The sequence below is a fragment of the Cebus imitator genome, unplaced genomic scaffold (genome assembly GCF_001604975.1).
Source record: "Cebus imitator isolate Cc_AM_T3 unplaced genomic scaffold, Cebus_imitator-1.0 Scaffold295, whole genome shotgun sequence".
NCBI classification, from domain to species: Eukaryota; Metazoa; Chordata; class Mammalia; order Primates; family Cebidae; genus Cebus; species Cebus imitator.
Window position 1 is genome coordinate 1878147 of NW_016107610.1, and position 24733 is coordinate 1902879.

At 47.6% G+C, this 24733-nt stretch overlaps 1 protein-coding gene across 2 annotated transcripts in view; it reads left to right on the forward strand.

The window, feature by feature from the left end:
• The first annotated feature begins 10174 nt into the window (after positions 1–10174).
• The window catches only part of HOMER2 (homer scaffold protein 2), a 98246-nt gene continuing 83687 nt past the window's right edge, over positions 10175–24733 (forward strand). Inside the window, exon 1 of one of the 2 annotated variants that reach the window (XM_017502266.2) lies at positions 10175–10350. In XM_017502266.2, the coding sequence (XP_017357755.1) occupies positions 10346–10350 (5 nt within the window). In that variant the 5' untranslated portion in view covers positions 10175–10345. The remainder of the gene's footprint in view (positions 10351–24733) is intronic. The other variant, XM_017502267.2, reaches the window with a different exon arrangement.

Genomic DNA, 24733 nt, shown 5'->3' on the forward strand with positions numbered 1-24733 from the left:
CTTTTAACTCATCCCTAGTGTTGCTGAGTCTACCTCAGGCACGGCTCTTGAGTCCAGCCTCATCCATCTCAACCTGACCCATCCCAGCCTTCCAGATATACACACAGGCACCTTCTCATGCTGCTGCTGCCAATCAGAGGCAAATAACCCTTAGAACTCCAGGCTCTCTCACAGAAAATTAGCGGACTTCAGAATTAATACCTTCTGCTATGTGTTCACAGGAGGTACTGCACCTCCCTGGCCTTACACATTCTTTGGATTTCTTAGTTCTTCTCCAGAACCCCAAATCTCATGCAAGCCCGGCCAGTGAGCTGGGTGTCCTCCTTTTTGTTCCTGCCAGTTCCTAAACTCTTGGAGATCTGGGTATCACACCTACTTCTCCTTGAACACTGAGTGGGCAGTCGTTCTCAACCCTGGCTGCACATCAGAATCATAATCAGTTTAAAGGATTACTGATGCCTGGGCACCACCCAAACCAATTAAATCATTCTTTCTGGAGGTGGGGCCCTGGCATTGGTATTTTGTCAACTCTCCAGAGGTGATTTTAATGTTCAGCCAAAGTTGAGAACAACTGGTTTAATGCATATATTTCCACCGTCTATGCCTTGGATCCTCAGAACGTACCCACTCTCCAGACCGGCCCTTTCAAGTTCTTCTCCAGGAATTGCTTAACCTGCAATGACTGTGCTCTGCCTTTGACTACCTATCATCCAACAGCCACTGTGTGTGTGCCAATGGGAAACAATTAAAACTATATGCTGCCAGTGGGCAGTGGTATGTTTTGGCCACCACCCTGTATCTATTAACCTTGATTTTCCTCTGGGCATCCACGCCAGTCCTATACCCAGTTCATGCCTTCTGTGAGAAGCTGCCTCCACACCTCAGCCCAGGGCTGCATGTGACCCAGACAGAGCCAATCAGGACCTTCCATCCCCCTGGCCACTGTGATGGGCTTAGGAATCAGCCCGTGCCCTAAGGCAGGGCAGTCAGAAATGGCAAGGTTTAATTCAGACACTTTGGCTTGACCTATTTAGGAATTTGCTGGACTTGAATGTGAGATGGGAGCCCAGAAGAGAGCTTACCTGAGGATGGAGCCCAAACAGAACAAGAAAACCCCAGGGAGGGACCCTGGTCTTGAAGATCATAGTCTAGTGGAAGAGACACCTGTTGATAGGGATAAAGGTGACAATGTTTGTGACAGCTCAGAGCATGGGGCAGCACAACCATGATGCCCCTGGGGGTACTTGCAGCTGGCTGGGCTACTCATGAGGTCATTTCTATTTTTGCCTCTTGGAATTGAATTCTGCTGGGAGGCAGCCAGTGAGGTCCAAAGTCCTCTCCTCAAGGTTGCTGGATTGTTTGATGATGGCCCCCCACCCTACCACATCCCCAGCAGCTGCAGCTTCCCAGGCCCTGGCATTGCAGGAGTTCCCTGGCTCTTCTCTCTAATCAGGCTCCTACCCTCACTGGGGGCGGATTAAGACACTTCCTGTCCTTCCCCAATCCTGGAGTCTTGCTAAGATCCTCCTAACAAGCTTTTCCTGCCTCCAGTCTGCCTTTCCACAACATTCTCCCCTCTGATGCCAGAGAAGCTAAGACATAAGTCTGATCATGCCAACCTCCTACTTCAAAACCTCCACTAGCTCCCTGTGGCCTCAGAATCAAGTCCAAACTCCTAACATGACCCAGAGGTCTTTCACAGAGTGGTCTCAACTTACCTCTCGTTTCTGGCCACTTCCCACCACATTGTTGAGCCAACTACATGGACATTCTTGTCATTTCCTGTATCAATCATGGCCTTTAATGCCTCCATGCCTCAGCATGGTCTGGTCTCTTTGCTAGATATAGAAATGGTCTTCCCTCCTGCACATCCTTTAGGACCCAACTCACACATCCCCTTTTTGAAGCCTTCTGCAGGAAGTACTTTATTCATACCTCAGTCACGTTATATTTAGCTTATTGTTCAAGGACACAGACTGGCTCAAAATAGGTGCTCAGTTAAATAAATAAATGGATCGATGCTATCAAAATCTCTGGAGGCATCCAGGACGGATAGACGTTGGAGAGCCCCGGATGGGAGAGGAAGAGGACAGATGGAACTGTTGGCAATCATTTATAGCTCACTTTCCTAAGGGCAGGCTCTTGGCTGGATTGGAAACAGCAGGGGCTAGGGCTGGTGGTCCCATACTGATCTGGTGTCATCTTAAAGCGATACCTATAGTCTTCTCTGATCCTCAGGCGCCCTGTAGAAGGGTCCTGAATCTATGGAGGGCTCTAGATACAGATTGTCAAAATGTTATCTGGCAGGAAGTACACAAGCTGTTTCCATGGTGGAGGCAGTTTCAGAATCCTCAAACTGACTCTTATAAATTTTAAAATGTCGATTATATAAGAACCATTTTGATCATATTCATTCAGTCACAATAAATGAAAATTTCACCTTAGTTCCACCATAATAGCCAGTAATAATCATAAAAATACCTGTAATGTATTGAGGATATACTATACTAGGGACTGAGCTAAGCACTTTACAGATATGATCTCATTCACTCTTCTTTTTTTTTGAGATGGAGTCTCACTTCTGTTGCCCATGCTGGAGTGCAGTGATGCAATATCTTGGCTCACTGCAACCTCTGCCTTCTGGGCTCAAGAGATTCTCCTGCCTCAGCCTCCCGAGTGGCTGGGATTACAGGCCTGTGCCACTATGCTCAGCTAATTTTTATATTTTCAGTAAAGACAGGGTTTCACCATGTTGACCAGGCTGGTCTTGAACCCCTGACCTCAGTTGATCGACCCAGGTCAGTCTTCCAAACTGCTGAGATTACAGGTGTGAGCCACCATGCCTGGCCCCATTCACTCTTCTTAATAGTCCAAAGAGATTGCCTACTTCATAGATGAAAGCACTGAGGCTCAGAGAAATTAAAAACTTGCCCATGGTCACAGATAGTCAATGGCAGAGCCAGGACTTAATTCCTTCTGCCATCCTAATAAACGTTTTATTTTCTGTACTCCAGGCCTTGTCCATATATTCTAATTGTTTTTATATAATTCTACTCAGAGCACAACTGTAACTCAGATTATTTTACAAACTTAACTTTATATCCTAATGCACATCCCATCCACCAAGTTCTGTTGAATCTACCCTAAAATAGCTATAATCTGTAATCTACTTCCCTTCGTCTCCATCCTTTTGTCTAGAGCCTGTTAGCCAGCCTCCATGTTTTACTCTTGCCCTTTTCTTAGCCCTTCTTCTCCCAGGAGTGAGTGATCTTTTAACAACATAAACCAGATCATGGCATTCCCCAACCCATCAGTGGGCTCTCACTGCATTTGAATAAATCCCAAATCCTTAACCCAGCCAAAGGGCCCTATGTCCTTCACCCATGCTTTGCTAAACTCACTGCACTCTAACCACACTGGCCTTTTCCCAGCACTTCAAAATAGCCCGATTCTCTACTACCTCAGCGCCTTTGCAGTTTCCTCTGCTTGGGACCCTCCCCTCATGCTCCCCATGACTAATGATGCCTCTTTGTCTTCAGGCCTCTTCTATTTTTCTGAGATGGAGTCTGGCTCTGTCGCCCAGGCTGGAATGCAGTGGTGCAATCTCAGCTCACTGCAAACTCCGCCTCCTGGGTTCAAGCGATTCTCCCACCTCAGGCTCCTGAGTAGCTGGGATTATAGGTGTGCACCATCATGCCTGGCTAATTTTTGTATTTTTAGTAGAAATGGGGTTTCACCATGTTGGCCAGGCTGATCTTGAACACCTGGCCTCAAGTGATCTGCCTGCCTTGGCCTCCCAGAGTGTTGGGACTACAGGTATAAGCCACCACACCCGGCCATCAGGCCTCTTTTTAAATGTCTCTTCAACAGGCCGTTCCTGACCACCCTCTTCAACCTAAATTAGGTCTCCTATTCACACAGTCTATATATTTATGTGAGTATCTGATTAATACCATTGACACAATCTTATAGTCCTAGGACAGAAGGACTTGTCTGTTTTGCTGAGCACTTTATCCCTAATGCCCACCACAGTGCCAGATACATAGCAGGTGATCAACATTTGTTCAAAGAATAAATACGTTTCTGTGTTACTCTACAGGCTTCACAAATATAATCTAAGAGCTGCATAATACCCGACAGTTATCCCTTTAATTAATGGCTTTAATAAGACATTTGTTTCATATGCAGTTGAAAGAACTGACCTTTTAGGGTTAGAAGAAAAAAAATGTTTGAAGTCCCTTGACTAGCCATACCAGAAATCTGAGCACACTAATAATAACATTATGCATGTACATAATGAGCCCAATTTTGCTGCCAAAAGTAAAAACACATAGATTACAGGTTTATTAAATCAATTTAGTAGGTTATGAGCAATACTGCTTTTAAAAATAGAACAGAATGGGCTGGGCGCAGTGGCTCATGCCTGTAATCCCAGTACTTTGGGAGGCTAAGGCAGGTGGGTCACAAGGTCAAGAGATCAAGACCATCCTGGCCAACATGGTAAAACCCTGTCTCTACTAAATATACAAAAATTAGCTTGGTGGTGGCGTGTGCCTGTATTCCCAGCGACTCAGGAGGCTGAGGCTGGAGAATCGTTTGAACCTGGGAGCTGGAGGTTGCAGTGAGCCGAGATCATTCCACTGCATTCCAGCCTGGTGGCAGAGTGAGACTCCGTCTCAAAAAATAAAAATAAAAAAAGAACAGAATGGATGATATCTGAATGCCTTGCAGGTGAAAGGATAAAAATTAGCTTTTTGTTTCTGTTTTATATCGATATAACTACAGACAGAGTATGTATATGCTGAAGTAGGTACCAGCTTGTAGTGTAAAATATATTTCTTACTGTGGATGGTAGTTTTAAAAAAATGAAAAACACTGATTTCAGTGGCTTGCCTTTGAAGTTATTCAAACACTTCAAAATCCTCAGGTATGACCTGATAAATGACTTGTTCAGTGTTCTACAAACTCAGTTTTCTGATATTACTGATTGCGATACTGCATGGAGGATTTGGAAACTCCCAAGATTATTTAATTTTTTACAAACTTTTAAGCTTGGAACAATTTTAGATTTAGAGGAAAGTTGCAAAGATAATACAGAGTGTTCTCATATATTCCTACCCAACTTCCCCTATGAACATTGTACATCTCTGTGGCACATTTGTCATAACTAAGGAACCAACACTGGCACATAGCTATTAACTAAACTCCAGACTATTTGGATTTTGCCCATTTTTCTTCATTCTGTTCTGGAATCTGAGCCAGGTCCTGCACTGCATTTAGCTTTCATGTCTCCTTAGTCTCCTCTGGTCCCCAGCAGTTTCTCAGCCTTTTCTTGGCTCTGATGACCTTGAACAGTTCTGAGGAGTACTGATCAGGTATTTTGCAGAACATCTCAGTTTGGGTTTGTCTGATGTGTTTCTCATGATTAAACTGGAGTTCTGAGTTTTGGGAAAAAATATCACACAGGTGAAGTGCCTTTCTCATCACACCCTACTAGGGGGATACATGATGTCAACAGGACATCACTGGTGATGCTAATCGTCATTACTTGGTTAAGATAGGTTTTTCCACTGTAAAGTTCCTATTTTTCCCTTTCCATACTATATTCTTTTTTTTTTTGGAGATGGAGTCTTACTGTATGCCCCAGTGCATTAGCGCCATCTTGGCTCACTGCAACCTCTGCGTCCCGGGTTCAAGCGATTCTCCTGCCTCAGCCTCCCAAGTAGCTGAGACTACAGGTGCCCGCCACTAGGCCCCGCTAATTTTTGTATTTTTAGTAGAGATGGGGTTTCACCAGGTTGGCCAGGCTGGTCTCGAACTCCTGACCTTAGGCGATCCACTCACCTCGGCCTCCCACAGTGCTGGGATTGTAGGCGTGAGCCACCACACTCGGCCTCCATACTATATTCTTTGAAAGCAAAGAATAGACACTAAAACCAGCCTGCCCTCAAGTGGGAGTGGAGGTGGGGTGATGGTGGTGGTGGCGGCATTAAACTCCACCTCCTGGGGGGAAGGACATCTACCATAGGAAAGATTGTGTCTTCTCCACTGTTTACTTATTCAGTCATTTATAACAGTGTGAACTCATGTATACTTATTTTATATTTTGGGCTATAATCTTATACAACATGATTTACTTTGTTGCTCAAGTTGTTCCAGCTTTGCCCATTGGGAGCCCTTCCAGTTGGCTCCTGTGTCCCTTCCATATGCCTCCTCCTTTTGTTTTTTTGAGTACTTCCTTACTTTCGGTACCACAAGATGCTCCAGGTTCATCTTGTATTTACCCTGTCCCAGACCTAGAAGCGGCCATTTCTCTGGGAGCCTGGGAGCTAGTTTTGAGAGTGAAGAGCCCAGAGCTGTGGAATGTTACCATATTAGACACAGAGGTGCACAGTGCTTCTCTGCCCAGGATGCTTGGGAAAATGTATGAGCAATAAAGAAGAGGAAGGGTACACATGGAGCTGCTGCCTGTTTCCTTAGCACCCAGGCTTGGATACACTCCCTGATGGGCTCCCCACGGTTATCTGATCTGCCCGGGTTAGACTATAGGATGTTTCTCAGACCAACTGCCCTGCTTGGCAATCAGATTTTGGAAGCCTCTGCTGTCTGCACAGAATGGCAAACATTCTGAGTCCCTGAGCTTGTGCTGGTCAAGGTCTGCCCTTCTGGGCTGGACTTCTGGGGGCATTGCTGCCCTGCTCATTCCCAACTGAGAAGCTATCCAAATACCAGTTTGTATTTTCCCAACAGTATTGTTTCAAATTTGGCTTCTGTGCCATCGCCTCCCTCTCATGCATGCTCAGTAGGCGTCCTTGCTTCCTTTAGGAAAAAGCAGTGTACCTGGCAAGAGTTCCCGCAACCTCCCCTGCCTTCCCTGGGACCACAGCTCCTACCTTCTCCAGGGCGACTCCTCCTGCTAAGCCTGGACCCACCCTCTCTCACTTTCTCTAGGACCATCCCTCTTGCTCCTGTCTTTGGCCTTGTCCCCCGCTGCCACCTCCAGCTCCCTTTACTGGCTCCTCTTTTTTTTTTTCTCCACCACTTGTCAGCAGGAATAAATGATTCTCCTGCCTCAGCCTCCCAAGTAGCTGGGATTACAGGTGCCCACAACCACACCTAGCTATTTATTATTATTTTTTTTTATTTTTATTTTTAGTAGAGATGGGGTTTCACCATGTTGGCCAGGCTGGTCTGGAACTCCTGACCTCAGGTGATCCACCCACCTCGTCCTCCCAAAGTGCTGGTATTATAGGTGTGAGCCACCTCACCCAGCTCTGGCTCCTCTTGCTCAGCCTAAAAGGACATTTACGTCTCCTCGGCCTTGCCTCAACCTCCAGCTAGCCCAGAATCTCTCTCCCCTTCACTTTGGGCTTCTTGAAAGGACAGATCTCACCGATCATCTCCCTTCACTACTGAGCCATGGAGACCATGGAGATAGGAGTTTCCACAGAAAAAGGGTGACTGTATTGGCTTCCATGGAGGGACGCTGATAGGGAAATCAAGTGGCCCCTCTCAAGGAAGCATTCCAAAATAATGAAATACTGCCGGAAAGGACTGCCCCAGAAAATTAGACTGAGAGCTGGAGCGATCTGAAAAATCTCCCAAGAAGCAGACCTGACCTGGGCCTAGAGTTGTTGGGCTTGAAGGAGAGGAGTGGAGGCCGCTCCCCACATGGATGGCAGCCATACATTGGAGAAAGGAAGGGCATCCATTTCCAAATATTTTCTGATCTACTGTTTTCTCCCCTCATCTCAAGGTGACAACCTTTGTCCCACAGTGACAGCCACTTTAATCATGGAGTATTTAATCTCATGTGGGGTCATACCTCCAGCATTGCCACTGACTATGTGAAGTGGCCAGAGTGATTCACCACCCCAGCTGGTTAACCTCCTTGCATCTTGCCAAGGTAATGGGGGTGTGCCCTTTCCATCAGTGGAGCAAAAGGAAACTCACATTCAGGGCTTGGCCCCTCCACATCGGGTTCTATCTTCTGGTACCCCTACTCTAGCTGGGCTGGCTCCTGCTATTCATTCTCCTTCTGCTGACTTCTCTCCTTGACCCTGCCAGAAACACCTTCCCCTCAAGTACCCTGGCTCAGTCCTGGGTTTTGGAATTCAGCTTGTGGTAGATGAACTTCCTCTAGGATCAAGAGCTTGTCAGCCTGAGCTGCACACAGACTCGTGTGCACACAGACTCATGTGTGCTCACAGACCCTGGCCAATTTTGTGGCCTATGGCCTGTTGCTTATTCATTCATTCAGCACATACTTATGGAGGACCTTCAGGCATACTTGTAGGCACTGCGGATACAATGATGATCAAAAAGATATGGCTTCATTAGAGTTTGCAGATGCATCTTGAGTAATTCCAAACTATATAGTACAAAGTGCAATGAAGAAAAAGTATGAGTGTGCTCACAGTCTCACCCAGGGTATTAGGTAAAGCTTCCAAAGGAAATGACAGTTTTAACTGAGACATGAAGAATGAGTAGGAATTAACAAGGCAAGATAGTTGGGGTGACTGAGACAGGAGAGGAGAAAAATCTTCCCAGACAGAATAGCATGTGCAAAGGCCCTAGAGCAAGAAGGATGGCCGGCTGGCTGGAGTGTAGGAGGCAAGGCAGAGATTGGGGGGAGGAAAGGCTAGAAAGGGCAGCGGAAGCCAGAGGGGCAGGGCCCTGTAGGACCGTGTTCATTATCTTGGGCTTTATGCCAAGAATGGTTGGAAGAAAGCCAATTAAGGATTTTACAGAGCGATGTGATCAGATTTGTATTTGAGAAACTACTGACTACAGTGCGAAGCACAGATGAGAAGGGGGCTGGTGCCCCTGTGAGGAGAGTTGGAGGTTAGGTGACAGCCGTGGTCCCAAGAGAGGTGAGGGCAGGGTTAGGGTGGTGGTTGCGCTCCATCTGCTTGTCCCTTGACTTTTTGTTGTTGTTGAGACAGAGTCTCACTCTGTCGCCCAGGCTGGAGTGCAGTGGCACAATCTCGGCATGCTGCAACCTTTGCCTGCTGGGTTCAAGCGATTCTTCTGCCTCAGCCTCCTGAGTAGCTGGGAATACAGGTACGTGCCACCATGCCCAGCTAATTTTTGTATTTTTAGTAGAGATGGGGTTTCACCATGTTGGCCAGCCTGGTCGCAAACTCTTGACCTCAAATGATCCACCCACCTCCACCTTCCAAAGTGCTGGGATTACCGGCGTTAGCCACCGCGCCCGGCCTGTCCCTTGACTTTTTTACTGTCCTGAGATGCCAGGCTTATGTTGGCAGTGTGTTCTCAACAGAAGATGATCCCGTGGAAGGCCCAGGGGTGGGGATGAAGGTTAGGTTAGTCCCAGTGCCAGCCTTTGGTAGAGACTCAGAACCTGATAGGTAGAAAGGGAACTAAGAGAGCCTGGTCTTCTTCAAGTTCTACTTTTGTCATCTGAATTCCCCCGATTTAAGGATAAAACCAAGCTTGATGAAGCCTCCTTAAAACTGGTGGCCCTTCAGGTGGGAGCCTTCATTCCATTTTTATCCAGCAAAGAGCCCAGAGCACCTGCCACAGGCTGTAGGATCCTTCCTGCCACACTGGCTTCCAGAATTTCATGGTGGCGGGTACCTTAAGGCCACCCAGACGGGCAACGGGCAGGAAGATGAAAGTGGGCTTTAAGGAGGAGCACAGCTATGTGCATCTCAGATTCTGGAGACCTGAACGAACTCTAATCTGAATGTGTGACCTTGGGCAAATCACTTACCCTCCCCAGGCCTCGGTTTCCCCATCTGCAAAGTAAAGGTAGCCCCAAAGTCCCCACCAGGTGCCAGTGGGACTTTCAGTCCAGCAGGCAGGATGTTGATGGCACTGCGCTAGGCCCCCCGGTCGGCGTGGGGCGGGGTTGCGCCGACTCGGGGGCCACCACGGAGGACCAGGTGGCCCGGGAGAAAAGCGGCGACAGCGCTGCGGTGCGGGGGACGGCGCTCACACTGCCTCGCCCCCAGTCTCCTGGCTCGCAGCCGCGGCCCGGGGGCCACGGGGTTACGTAAGGAGCGGGGCGGAGGGAGCGGGCGCGGGGAGAGGGCGGGGCGGGCACCGCCCCAGCGCGGCCGCCCAGCCCGCGGCAGCCCAGCCCCCGCCCGCCCGCGCCTGGCGGCGGCGGCGGCGGCGGCGGCGGCGGCGGCAGCAGTTGCAGCAACGGTAGCAACAGCGGCAGCAGTGGCGGCCGCGCAGCCCCACGAAATGGAGCGGCGCCGGGGCTGAGCCAGGCGCGCACGGGCCGCCGCATGTGCCGCGCGGGGAGCGGCTGCCGAGCGGGCGGAGAGCGAGCGCGAGAGGCCCCGTCGGAGCGGCCGCTGGAGCAGCGCCCGAGATGGGGTGAGTGAACCCGCGCTGCGCGCGCTCCGCGCGCCCCTGCGGAGGGACTGCGGGGCCGCGGCACGCGTCCCCGGGCTCGGAGCCCCGGGGCTGACTGGCCACCGTCTTCCCAAGCCGGAGCGAGCGCATTGCCAGCCCCCAGGAGTCTGGGGCCACCAGATCCGCGCCCTCCGCTGGGGCGCACGGACACCCAGCAGGGGCACCCTGGCCTGGTCGAGTAGCCCGTGGCCCTTCCCCTCCCAGCCAGCCCGGGCGCCGGGGCACCTGGCGGGGACCGGTACCCTGGCCGGCCTCCTGCCTCGGCCATTCCACCTTCTCTTCTCCCCGGGGCGCAATCAACTCCAGGGCCTGAGTTTGTGAGTCTCAGCAGCAGTTTGTCTTTCTCCACGTTTGGATTTATTACAAGCAAAATGGAAATCGAAGTTTTCCTAGAAAGGGAACACATCAAATAATAATAAACCTCCAGCGTAGGAATAGTGGACTTTGGATCTGCTTTGAGATGGCCGAAGGTGATGGAAGTCTATAAGGAAATTAGGTGAGGCTTCAGTCTTTGAAACAACTGAGTAGATGCTCAGGAGGGAAGTTGAAATACGCTGTCGAAGTGACTAATGCTTCTGAGTATATAATTTCAGGATTGCTTTCCCCTCGGCGTTTCTCTGAGCAGTGGGCTCTGAGTGTGGGAGCCACCGTGCTAATAGCACAATAACTCCTTACATGTGCTCACCCTATTTGGGCACACGTTGATGGTTTGCCATACATATTCAGGGGACACTTATGCCCACTTTACAGATGAGGAAACTGAAGCCGAAAGTAGTTCGGTGACTTCCCCCAGGCTGTGCAGCCGGTGAGCATTTGTATATCAGGGGGACACTTAGCCTGCCACTGTCTGGCATGTGGGCTTGGAGGTGGGCGAGTGAACCAGAGTTCCTAAACCTCTCTGTTCCTTGCTGCTGAACCCAGCATTCTTCCAACAGCCCCTCCCAGGAGTCAAATGCTTCGCCTCAGAGGGTCTAGAGATCTTGCTTTCCTGTTTGGGATGGGTGGGGCCTGGGAAGGCAAGGGTGCAGTGGAAGGAGCAGGATTGTCCTGGTGGCCTGGCTCAGGCCTCCTTGGTCAGTGGCTTTCTTGCACTCCAGGTAAGTTTCTGGAGTCATTTTGCCCAGTGAGCCTTAGCCATGGGAGCTGCAGAGTGTGTGAGGGGCTCAGAGGCAGGCCAAGAGGAATTTTGAGGAAAGGAAGTGTGAGGACTGTGGGCCAGCATGAACTGGATATGACAGAGGTGGGGCAGAAAGAAGGGGGTGAGGCGGGCAGCGAGGGCTGAAGAAGTTTGCTTACATCGAGGAGATTTTACATGGACAGTAACTGTGGGTGATTTTACCCCGCAGCACCCAAGCTGGCAGGCCGTTTTTCTGTAACATTTCCAGTGAGTCCTCAGTGGACTGTGAAAAGGCTGATCTTTGAGCAGTAGGAGCCTTTGAGGTTCTCAGATTTCATACTTTAAAAAAATGTACAGGGAAAAAGGAATTGGCAAATGTAAGGTCTTAGGATGGAAGATAAAAGGGATCTGGTAATTTTAACTCTCTCTCTGGCCCTCCTCCCCCGGCCAACACAAAACCAACCCACCATACTTGTGTGATCAAAAACAAATATTGAAATTCTGTGGTTGAGATCAAATAGTTCTGTGGAAATGAAAGTGTTTACTCATAAAACCTTAAAGAAAATGTCAAAAATAATTTTTGTTTGTGGAGAAGCAGGGAGGAGATGCTTGGGGATTTTGTTTAAACACTGAACATGTCTTTCATGTAATTTTAACATCATCCAATAAATGTATATATTACTCATTTCTGGTAGGTAAAGGCTAGTTTGTAACTGCTACCTACATCTGCCATTTTTAATAGATCCATGCCTTCTATAATTTATGCGAAAATACAAACCATGGTCGTAAATTGACATGCAGCTAAGGACTGGGGAAGCAGTTCAGACAGAGGAGGCTGGAGGGAGCCGTTTAACTGAAAATAGAACCAATGTCATCCTTTCTGAGAGTTGTGTAGGATGGAGGGGGAAGAACTTCTTGAAAGGGCAGCTAGTAGAAAACCTTGCTGTGATCCTACAGCTTTGTCATGGCTCTGCTTAGTAGACAAACTAGGATTTAAGAAAAAAAAAAAAAAAAAACCCTCTGAGTTTACCTCCTCCCCACTTGAGACGCTCCTCCTTCACTGCCATTTCCTACTTCTCTTCTGTGAAGTGTTCTGCGTTAAGTGTGGTCTCTCCAGTGAGTTTGCGTTCTTACTCCCTAAGGCAGCTACTTCATACCTGTTCTCCTTTCCAGACCTCTCCCCTTCCTGTGCACACCCCTGGCTTCTCTTTCGATTGACAAAATAGGGACCTCTGACCAAGGGAACATCTTCATTTCGCCACTGCCTAGTCTAGCATGCAGCTGGTGCTACCTTTTCCTACCTGCCTGCTGTGCTGGATGGCCAGTTCCTCCTCTCTTCCTGCTAAGGGCCCCTCCTTCTGCGGCAGACTGCACTCCATCCCTTCTTCTTCCTGTCTTTTTGGAGACTGTCTCTCCTAATAACCACCTTTCTCTCCAGGGTCTTCTCCATTAGTATAGGGGCATACATCTGTCCAACAGAGCCTTCTGCACTGCTGGAAATGTCCTGTATCTACATGGCAGCCACCAGCACATGTGATTATTGGACACTTGAAATGTAGCTGTTGAGACTGAGGACCTGAATTTTTAACTTAATCTTAATTTAAATAGCCACATGTAGCCAGTGGCCGCCATATTGGATCGCGTAGCTTTAGTTTCTCCTGTCTTAAAAAGGAGCTCTCCCTCCCTCCTGCATCCCTCTCCTGCTTCCGTTTCACTTCTTTTTTGTTCTTCACCTGAAAGCACCTCTAAATATACATCCAAACCCCTGGCTCCATTCACTTTCTCCTGCCGTTTGTTCCCTCTTCATATCCTACAGCCTGGCTTCTGCCTCACCTCCGCATGGAAACTGCCAGGGTCGTGGGTGGCCAGGGCCGTGGGTGGCCAGGGCCGTGGGTGGCCAGGGCATTGCCAAGTCTGTGCCTCATCTCACTTTACCTCTCTCTCAGCAGCATTCCTCACAAAGGACCACTCCCTTTCCTCAAAACAACGCCCCTCTCAGCTCCTCTGGTTTCACTGTTTCCTGCTTTTCTTCTGACTCCTAGTCATGGGGTTGTCCAGGAACTGGTCCTGGTTCCTTTCTCTGTCCACACTGTCTTCCTAGGTAATACTGTCCCACCCCCAACTCTTCCCCACCCTCCCATGGCTTCAAATCCACCTAGATGCCTATGATGCCCATGTTTTAATTTCTAACTCAGATCTTTCTTGGGGCTTCTGACTCTCGTCCATATGTGGAGCTCTTGATATGCCTTCCAGTTCTCACCTTCCCTCCGCCTTCCCCATCCCAGTCGGTGGCCCTGTCATGCACTCATTTGCCAAGTCATCCTTGAGTCCTCTTCTCCACCTCTCACATGCAGGCTGTCAGTGTGTCCTGTGCATTCTACTTCTGGGATGTATCTGGAGTGCATTCACCTTGCCCCATAGCCATAGTTCCCACTCTAGGCCTGGCCACCATCACTTCTTCCTAACAGGCCCCCCAGTACTCTGGGTTGTCTGCAGTCCATTTTTCACACAGGAACCTAAATGACCAGCTTTTAAAATCACAAGTCGGATCGTGTCATTCCCCTTTTTACATACCTCCCACTGACCAGGCGCTGACCCCCCTCCCCACGCCGTGCTGCTGCTCTGTCGCTTACTGTGTTCTGCTAACACAGATCTCCTTTCCGTTTCTTGCCCCACCTGAGAGCCTTGCACTTGCTGTTCCCTCTATCTGGAATTCTCTTACCTTCCTCTTTCCCCCCGCGGTCACCTGTTGAGGGTCTTTCCTGCCATCCTGTCTACAGCACCTACCTCCACAACTCTTTAACCCAACCCCACTTTTTTTTTTTTTTTTTTTTTTTTTGAGACAGAGTCTCCCTCTGTCATCCAGGCTGGTGTGCAGTGGCACAATCTCTGCTCACTGCAACCTTTGCCTCCCGGGTTCAAGCGATTCTCATGCCTCAGCTTCCTGAGTAGCTTGGATTATGGGTGTGTGCCATCATGCTCAGCTAATTTTTTGTATTTTTAGTAGAGACAGAATTTTGCCCTGTTGACCTGGCTGGTCTTGAACTCCTGACCTCAAGTGATCTGTGCACCTCAGCCTCCCAAAGTGCTGGGCCCCAGTCCTACCTTTGTTTCCTGAAATTGCTCTCCACAGCATGCCAGCAAGCATGCAGGTGTTACATACTTCTTTAGAATCTGTCTTCAATAGCACCCCAAAAGGATAGGCCTTATCTTTTTCACCAGTGTATTCCAACACCTAGCACAATGGCTGGCACCAAACAGGCCTCCAGTAAATAATTTTTGATTGAGTTAATGCTTGAATGTTGTGGGCAGCCTTGCTTGGATGCTGGCCTGGAAGTTGTGATAGTTTTTGGATTAACTCATATTGCTTGCTTAATTGGGAGTTGCAAGGGCCAAGAGAGAAAGAGATCACATTTGGATGCAGTTTTCTTTTAACACAAAAGCAAGCCATTGAGCTTTTATTGTGACATGGGTTAATTTTTGGGCTGTCTGTTGTCATTTGAGTACTGGGGTTGTAAATTGCCTTTTTACCCTCCTGCAAAAGGCCATCAGAAAAGCCGGCTTGTCTGCAGTTGTGACTTTTAGCTGATTTTGTCAGTGTTTACAAATAAGATCTACTGTATTACTGTTTGGCTTCATTTGACACTCCTTTATTTTGTTCAGCCAAGATTACCTTGCGACGTACCATTGTCACAATCGTGGTTACCTAACACCTGTGACTGCCTTTGGTACTCTATACAGGTTAACTTTCTTTTGATGTTCGTTCCCTCTTCTTTAATTTTCCATTCGTCCTGAATCACACCAGACTCTGTAGTTCCAGTAAATTACAGGGCTGTTCTTAGGGGTTTGAGTTGACTACAGTAGATACAGTCTTTCAGATATGTTGAGGTGAGTTTGTCTTCTCTTGGTCCTGTGGGTTTTTAAACTTCACTTTCTAACATTTGTTCAGTCACTACGTTGCTAAGGCAGTTGGTGAGTGCTGTGGGGATCCGGAGATGAGCAGACCCACTAGTTAGTTCCTGCCCTTGTGGAGTTTATATTTTTGAAAGGGAGATTAACTGCACACACAAGTACCCACTTTATATGTGAAAGGTTGTGAGAGTAAACAGTGTTATAGTCCATTGGGTATCAGAGGTAGTGGTGGAGGGGTGCCCCTCTGTTTGGGGAATTGAGGAAAGATGCTGCGGTACATTGTTGGGGGGACAGATGGTGTGGTGCACTGATGGTTACACAATCGTCTCCCTTAGTGTCTGAACTGGAAAAATACACAGAATTTGGAATAGAGTAGACACTAAATAAGTAGATATTGAATGAATGTGTAAATAGGCATGAATGAATATTCTCTTTGGGTTGACTTTCTTTGTTGTTGTTTTACTAAAATACACAGTTTATCAGATAGCAATAAAGGATAAGGAAGGGGGCTAGAGGATGTTGCAGTAGGATAGAGATTTTAGATGGGGATCCAGAAGGAGACTTCACTGAGAATGAGACATTAAAGAGCTGAAAGAAGGAGGAGAATGAGCCATGAGGGAAGTATTCCTGGCAGTGTGAATAGTGTGAATACTGTATTCAGTGTGAATAGTGTGAACAGCAGGTGCAAAGGCCCTGGGGCAGGAGCATCCCTGGCTTGTTCAAGAAATAATAAGGAAGCTAGTGTGGCTGCAGCAGAGTGAGCCAGAGCGAGCATGAAGGTGAAGAGGTCAGGGAGGTAGCAATGGCCTGACCAGTCTTTGGATTGACTTTTACTTTGGGAAGATGCCGTCATTCTTGTTGGAAACGGCCCTGAAGTTTCTGGCCTGAGGGTTCTTAGGAAAGAGTAAAGGCACCTTTGCCTGCTTGCACACAGTCCCCTGAAGGAGGACCCTGAGCAGAGCACATGGTTTGTTTTTGTCTAATAGACTCAGTGATTTGTGAAAATTATTAGGTTTCTTTTCTGGAATGGCTCCTGAGGAACTTTGAGTTAAATGTGTGGTGAACCTTAGCAGATTTATCAGACCTCATCCATTACCTGTATCTCTAGCTCAGTGTGATGGCCCTACCCTTGTTTTGTCTTTACCCTTTTTAATCTACCACTTTTTTTTTTAAACAAAAGGAAAATAACTTTGCTTTTTTCTAATTATAAAAAAACTACATGTTTATACTGAAAAATAACAGCATAAAGAGGGAAGTGAAAATTACTTGTCATCCCACGTCTTAGGGATAACCTCCATCAGCATTCAGTGTCTGCCTTTGTACTTTTTTACACGTATATATGTCTATGTGTGTCTAGATGTATGTCTACATCGAGCAAGTCTATTTTTAACAAAATGCAATCATTTTATACATCTGTTTTGTAATATAATTTTTCCAACTTAAAATATCTTGAGTGGACATCTTTCCATGCCAATAACTATAAAAATATTTCATCATTTAAATCCACACCTACTTCTATTTTGTCATTTTGCTAAATCTTATACATCTTTGTAAACCTATTTAAATCCTTTCTGGAACAAGACAGGCTTTTTTTTTAAAGACATTTTAACAATCTCTTAAAGCAGTTGTTTGCTTTAAATGAATTACTGAAGGAAGGAAATGGTAGAGGAGACCAAGATCACAATTAATGTTGGGTAATTTACAATGCCTTTGTAATTTGGGTGAGTCATTGCTCCTTAGTGAATCTTGGTAAGAACATCAAGGATTCATCGTTGTTGCTAAGGGTGGTTGGTGAACCGAGACCCAGCTGCTCAAATTGTTTCTCCTGGATTGGAAATATCAGGGCAGAGTAATTCTGCTTTAAGACTTGGATGAGAAGGTTCTTTGCAAGCAGAAAGCACCCATGCCCATACCTTGAAGACCCCTGCTGCTTCTGAGGCTCTTTGTCTAGTATATATCACACCTCCTCCTTCAAAGAGAATTTCCCCAGTGAGCAGGTTGGCAGGGATGTATACAAAAGGAAAGACATTGTATTTCCTGCTTTAGTAGGAAGGCAAATTAAAAAAAAATTTTTTTAATAATACACCCTGGGCAAATCTACTGAAATATCACCACAGCCTGCACAGACATCTAGAACCTTTGGAAAAAGAACTTCCTTTTGGTGCACGGGGTAGGGCTGAGGGCAGGGACCCCTTTAATATTTGACAAGAAAAACTTTCTTCAGCTTTGTCAAACGTGAACAGCAGCCAAATAGCATATTTACAATAGAGAAAAGGCATTTTTTCTGAATGTTAGAAACCTGTGGTATACCAGTCCTGACTTCATAGATCTTGAGAGTTAGACTTTGTTTTTTTTCCCCCCAGGGTGAAAATAAATTCAGCAAAAAGAAGCATTGTGAGGAATTGGGGCAAAAACTTCTAATTTGCATTGGTTTTGATCCACTGGTCTTTTAAGCACTGCTTGTTATGTGTCTGCACTTCCTAGGTATTGTACACACAGGCTGCCCCCAAGTTGTATTTATTTATAGGTTTGGAGGTGAGAGCTGGCATCATGATCCAGTTTCCTAGTGGGGTGCATTTTGTGTGGGAAGAGCGGCGAGATGGGAGCCTCTGAATGCATGATGAAGACTCCAGTAGTTTTGCCACCGGGGTGCTGTTAGTCATATGGTATCATTCTGGTAGAATTTATTTAAATGATATTCCAAATTAGCTTGTTAGAATAAAAATACGCTTGTGGGGAACACATTTAGACATTTGTCAAAGACTAGAGAGATTTTTAAAAAAATTTTTATTCATAAGCCTGGTTGATAGTCTTATTATTATTCCTCGGAGGAAATGGAGATGGTAGAGTCCCCACCCCTGTGCAGACAAGCTTAGCATAAGGCTTTGCAACCAGGTAAAGCCCTTGAGTACACAAGTGGCTCCTAGTCAAAGGAGGGCCGAAGTAAGGGCAGCTCCCAGCTTTGCAGGGGCTCCAGGAGGCCCCTCTCTTTGCCCTGCCTGGGGAAATCTGTCCAGATCACCAGTGAGGGGCAGGCCAAGCCCAATCTGCCTTTAGTCCTCCTTTTGCTCTGGGGGTAATCTCATCTGTTGGTTATGGGGTGGGCGGTATCCACAGGAACCTGATGAGTGAGGAATGTTGCAGACCCCACTGCCTGGGCATTGGATCCTTTTGGGATCTTTAATTGGGAAAGCTTTTAATTGGAGTTTTTAGATAAAGGGGGGAAAAGGAGAGTTGTTTTGGGTTGTGTCCTGTGGGAGCTGGTGACGGAGAGGGTCCTCCTGGAGAGAAGGAATGGAGCTTGTTCCACGATGCTCCAGAGAGTAGGCAAAGGAGCCCCCAGTGGAGGTGGCATCAAGTCAAATTTCAGCTCACTTGGTATGAGGAAGAGCTCTCTAACTCCTCCAAGTGGACTGAGCGTAGACTCAGTGGAGGCTCAGCTGTCTCAGTGGAGAGTGCGTTGTTACGGAGCACCACTGGCTATGGGGGCTGGGAAGGATGGTTAAATACATACAGCTCAAGCCCCGGCCCTCCTAACCCTCACTGGTTGTGTGAGCTTAGATGAGATAGTTTATCTCTCTAGGCTTCACTATCCTCATCTATTAAATGGTTGAGGTGATTAAATAGAAAATGTGTGTAAAGCATTTAGCACAGTGCCAGACACATAAGTACTCAGTAAATGGCGGCCAAGTTTATCATCATTATCATTACCACGGCCATCATTTCTTCTTTGGGTGGGAAGTTGGCCCTTCGGGCACCCTCTAGAGTTAGGTGGTTGGGGATGACATGTGCTTCCATCCCCTCATCCTTTAATTCCCTCGGGCACTCTGAGTCTTCAGCCAGTCTGTGCGTCTGCCTTTGAGACTACCCAGCCACTTTGCTGCCAGTCCTGAGCAGTGCCACAGTTGGCTCCCGGTCATCAGGTGACTCAGGCAATCTGAGACTTGCCCTGTGAAATGTCGCCTCATACCGCTAAGCCTCTCAAGTGGCGTGGGTGGAGGAATGTCACCAGCCAGAGAATCAGGAAGGCCAGGAGAGTGAGCTGACCCAGGTACATCAACAACAACAACAACAGCAAAGCAGCCTGCCAACCATTTGCTTTTACAGGGAGGTGCAAGTGTGGACAAAAGTTAAGGGGTTTCTCCCCATTGTGACATCAGACTAGGGATTTGTGTTGCTGTCAGGGAACCTTTAATTGATTATTTGTGTATACATTCACTCATTCATTCAACAGTGATCCCCCTGTGTCAGGCACTGCCATGGGTGCTGGGAACACAATGATGGACATCTGTGGCTCTGGGATGCTCACAGGCTAGTGGAGGAGTTGGTCATCAAGCAAACACTGCCCAATGGATGGTCACTGGGGGGTGTTGTACCAGGGCCATGTGGACTAGTCAGTAGTTCAGGGTCTCTGTACGTCTCTGGACTCCCATCCCCACTTGTATGGATCTGAATTCCTCTCTGACCACCCTTCATCTGTTTGTCAGCTCTTTTACCTTTCTTGATCCTTTGGCCAATGACCATCACTTGAATGTTGAGTACCTTCTCTGGGCTAGACACCAAGAAGACAGGTCATAGGACAGAGTCCCTACCTTCCTGAAGGAGATGGCTGGTGAGCAGGTAACTAGCGCAATGAGATAAGCCTGTTATTGAAGTGTGAACATGGATAAATGCTTAACTCTGTAAGAAGTTAGAGAAGCCTTCCTGAAGGAGGTGACATCCAAGTTAAGTCTTAAAGGATAAAGAGGGGTTTCTCAGGCAGACAAAGTGAGGAACAGAGCATTTAGAGGGAGAGTGTTCCCTGAGGGAAGTGGTGAAGTACGGAGATCAAGAACAGGGACCTTGGACCCAGTCTTTGCCTGGCCATTCACTGTCTGTGTGACCGGACCAAGCACTGACCTTCCTTGAGCTTCCATTTCTTCATCCGTATAATGGGAGTAATAATAATATTACACCAATGTTGTAGGGTTATTGTAAGGATTAAATGAAACACAAATGTTGATACACGTGAGCCATTATTAAGAGGCATGGAAACGGAAAAGAATGTGGAGTAGAAGGTGAATGTGGATAAGGGTTTCGGAAGGTATCGGCACGAAGGAGACCTTTGGGCCAAGGTGTTGGGACTTAGTCCTGTGAGTGGCAGGGAGCCAGCCATAGGTGAGGCTGGAGGTCAGGGGAGCAGCTTGTCCTGGTGTCGAAGAATGAGGCCTGACCTGGGCATCAAGCAGTGGGCTTGGAGAGGAAGAGGTGACTTGGGGTGGGAGGCAGGAATATATTGTATGGACTTCAGTCTGTAGGCAATAAGGGGACATTTTCAGTTTTGAAAAGAAGGAGAATGCTTGTTTTAGGGAATTTTTTTTTTTTTTTTTGAGACAGAATCTTATTCTGTCACCCAGGCTAGAGTGCAGTGGTGTAATCTCGGCTCACTGCAGCCTGTGCCTCCTGGTTCAAGCGATTCTTGTGCCTCAGCCTCCCGAGTAGCTGGGATTACAGGTGTTCACCCCACACCTGGCTGCTTTTTATATTTTTAGTCGAGACGGGGTTTTACCGTGTTGGCGAGGCTGGTCTTCAACTCCTGGCCTCAAGTGATCTGCCTGCCTCTGCATCCCAAAGTGCTGGGATTATAGGTGTTAGCCACCATACCGAGCTAGGAAAATTATTTTAGAGATAGTAAGGAGGGGTAGTATGGAAACTGGAAGGAAAGAGATCTCATAGGAACTGGCCACACGCAAGGCAAGAAATGTTGAGAACAGAAGGGATAGAGAGAGAAGGTTGATATGGCAGATTTATATAATGCAAACCTTGCCTTGCTCTGTAATGGATCTGAGGCAGCTTCTAGGATTGTATGTAATATGGCAAAAGAGAAAAACATGTGGAAGATTCCAGACTCCTCACTGGGGATGAGAGTTTTGTTTTGTTTTGTTTTGTTTGGAGACAAGGTCTTGCTCTGTCACTCAGGGAGTGCTCTCCGTGCAGTGTAATCACAGCTCACTGCAGCCTCACCTCCGGGCACAAGTGATCCTCCCATCCCAACCTCCTGAGTAGCTGGGGCCACAGCCATATGCCACCATGGCCAGCTAATGTTTTTATGTTTTGTAGAGATAGGGTTGTACTCTGTTGCCCAGGCTGGTCTTGATCTCCTGAGCAATCCTCCTGCCGCCTTGCAGTTCTTTCATATATAGTTGCTAAATGAGGACACAAGCTATCATTTAATGAGAACTTGGTAGGTTGGAGTCACTGTGCAGAGTACTGTCTATGCAATATCTCATTTAACTCTTATAACAACCTCCCAATTTTCATAGTTGAAGAAACTGGGCTTAAGAGATTCAGTAACCTACCACAGCTGTCAGTCAGTACATGGCAGAGTTGGAAACCAAGCTTCAGCCTATCGGAGAGCAAAATTCATGTTCTTTTTTTTTTTTTTTTTTGAGAGAGAGTCTTAATCTCAGCTCACTGCAACCTCCACCTCCCAGGTTCAAGTGATCCTCCTGACTCAGCCTCCTAAATAGCTGGAACTACAGGTATGCACCACCACACACCTGGCTAATTTTTTTTTTGTATTTTTAGTAGAGATGGGCTTTTGCCATGTTGGTCAGGCTGGTCTTGAACTCCTAGCCTCAGGTGATCCACCCACCTTGCCCTCCCAAAGTGCTGGGATTACAGGCGTGAGCTGTCATGCCTGGCCAGAATTCCTGTTCCTAAGATGCGCTTTCTGGAGGCCAAAGCTCTCATGAGAGTTATGTGGTAGATGGACTCCACTTTTGGTTGTTGGGATGAGAGAACTGGAGAAGCTGAGTTGCCATTGATGTGTATGTTTCTAGGCTGTGTGGTTGATAGTGGTGGTGTTGACTGAGCTTGGGAATACAAGAGAAGATGTAGTTATTTTGGGGAAAATGATGAGAGTTTAGTTTTGGGTGGATATGATGACTTTCCACTTGTCCAGGCTATCCACAGCAAGTAGAAATTCAGCTCTAACACTCAACCGTTCAGACAGAGTCAGAGATACATATTTGGGAGCCATGACCTCTGAGATGGATTTGACCTCCTAAGGAGAAAGAAAGTCAAGAAGGACAAAGATGGACCTCTGACCAAGGCTTGCAATTGGAGGGAAGGAAAAGAAGCCAGTGAATGAGACGGGGAGGTGATGAGACTCCAAGGAAGGCTGGAGGAGAGAGGGATTGCAGAAGCCAGGGAGAGGAGGCTGAAAAGGGGAGCATCCTCAACAGGGTCACAGGCCTCGCAGAGCTTAGAGGAGGCAGGGGACTGAGACTGTTTAGTACTCCTGTCTCTGAGGGAGCAGGAGTGTTAGGGCACTGAGGGAGTTAGAGCAGCCTCAGCCAAGTGTGAAAACACAAATCCATTGCAGGCGGAATGATTTAAGTGAGTATGTGAGGAGCGAATGGAGAAGTCTAGCCAAGCTGATGATGAAAGTAGCTTGAGAGTGAGTCAGGGTGGAAGGACCATTGATATTTGTTTCAGAAGTTGAGGATATTGGGAGTCTGAGGGTAAAGTAAAGGGGAGATCGAACACCCTAGAGAAGGATGAGAGGTTGGAGGCAGGAGACAACCAGAGGAAGACCTGAAGAGATGTGCATCGTCCTCAGAGACCAGGTAAGGTGCAGACATAGAGAAATTTTGAGGCTGTGACCAGAAGAGGGGTGTGGGAGCTGGATCGGCTGGCTTTTGTGTGTGTGTGGGGGAACAGAGTCTTGCTCTGTCACTCAGGCTGGAGTGCAGTGGTGTGGTCTCAACTCACTGCAGCCTCCATCCCTGGGTTCAAGCAGTTCTCCTGTCTCAGCCTCCCAAGTAGCTGGGAATGCAGGTGTGCACCACCATGCTCGGTTATGTTTTGTATTTATTTAGTAGAAATGGGGTTTCACTGGTCTCTAACTCCTGACCTCAGATGATCCACCTGCCTTGGCCTCCCAAAGTGCTGGGATTACAGGCGTGAGCCACCACGCCCAGCTGAGCTGGCATTTTCTTCTCAATGAGAGCTGAGGGATTGATCTGAGAACTGGAGGGTAGATCAAGAAGGAAAATGGGTTGGTACAGCTGGTTATAGGGTTGGGGTGCGGAGTGAGCTGAGGCAAATACTGACTAGGGAACAGCCTTCAGAGACCAGTTGAAGACTGAAGACTGTGACTTTGTAAAGGTGCCAGTGGCCACTGGTAGATGATGTGCCAACATGTCAAGCACCCAGAGAGTAAGCACAGATGCAGGCAGTCCCAGACCTGCCCAGGGACAGTCACCCTGATCAGACTTGGAGTGCTTTGCCATCCGCAGCTCTGGGCATACCATGTGGGAGGAGGGGGAGCCCGCTCTGTCTCTATCTGTCACCTCTGTGCCCTCACTTCTCTGATTTGCCAGTCATTGTTCTGTTGTTAATAATTCTTCCAGACGCTTTCTAAAAAATGCATTAAAATTCTCACCAGCATGACCTCTTTGAGTATTGAGATCTGTAAGTTTATTAACCTCTGTGAGAAGTGGATTTTCTTGCTCCATGGGAGCAGATAATCTCTTGGAGGGAATGAACATTAATGTGCTGACCTGGAGGGCAGAGGCAGTGTGGGGGTGGCTTATCTGTGTCCCTCCCCACTCTCTGACTTAGCGTATGTCTCATGGAACTCAGGGAATATGGGCTGATTGCTTCTGCACATCACTGTCCCTCAGCCCACTCGGTCCAGCAGCAGCCCAACGTCAGAGAAACCAAACCATAACAAAATCCAGGTTTCTGTCAGTGAGCCTCATTCACTAAGTATGAGAAGGGGAAAGTTGAAGATGAGAGCATTAAGTCTTGTACAGAGAAGAATACCTAGACTGTATGTCATTCACAGTGGCCTGGGAACACACTGGAGTTGGGAGGGCCAGCAGGATATTTGCTGTATGACCAGGTTGAAACACATCCTCTATCATCCCAATGTTGGCCTTCAAATGTGCACATGTAATGGATATTTGACATGAGCTAAGTAGAGATCATGCATGACTTCATCCTCGTTAGCTGGATATTTCAAGCCTGCTATCACCTAGCCCAGCAGTCTTGTATGTACCCTGAATGTTTTTGGTCCAGGCCCCTCTATGTTGTTTATCACATAAAACATCTAATATAAACGTATATCAACATACTGTCATAATCTGGGACTCCCCCACCCTTGCCTTCCAGACCAGCTCTGTCTAATAGAAATAGGAGAGCTGGCCGGGCGCTGTGGCTCACAACTGTAATTCCAGCACTTTGGGAGCCCAAGGCAGGTGGATCACGTGAGCTCAGGAGTTCGAGACCAGCCTGGACAACATGGAGAAACCTCATCTCTACAAAAAA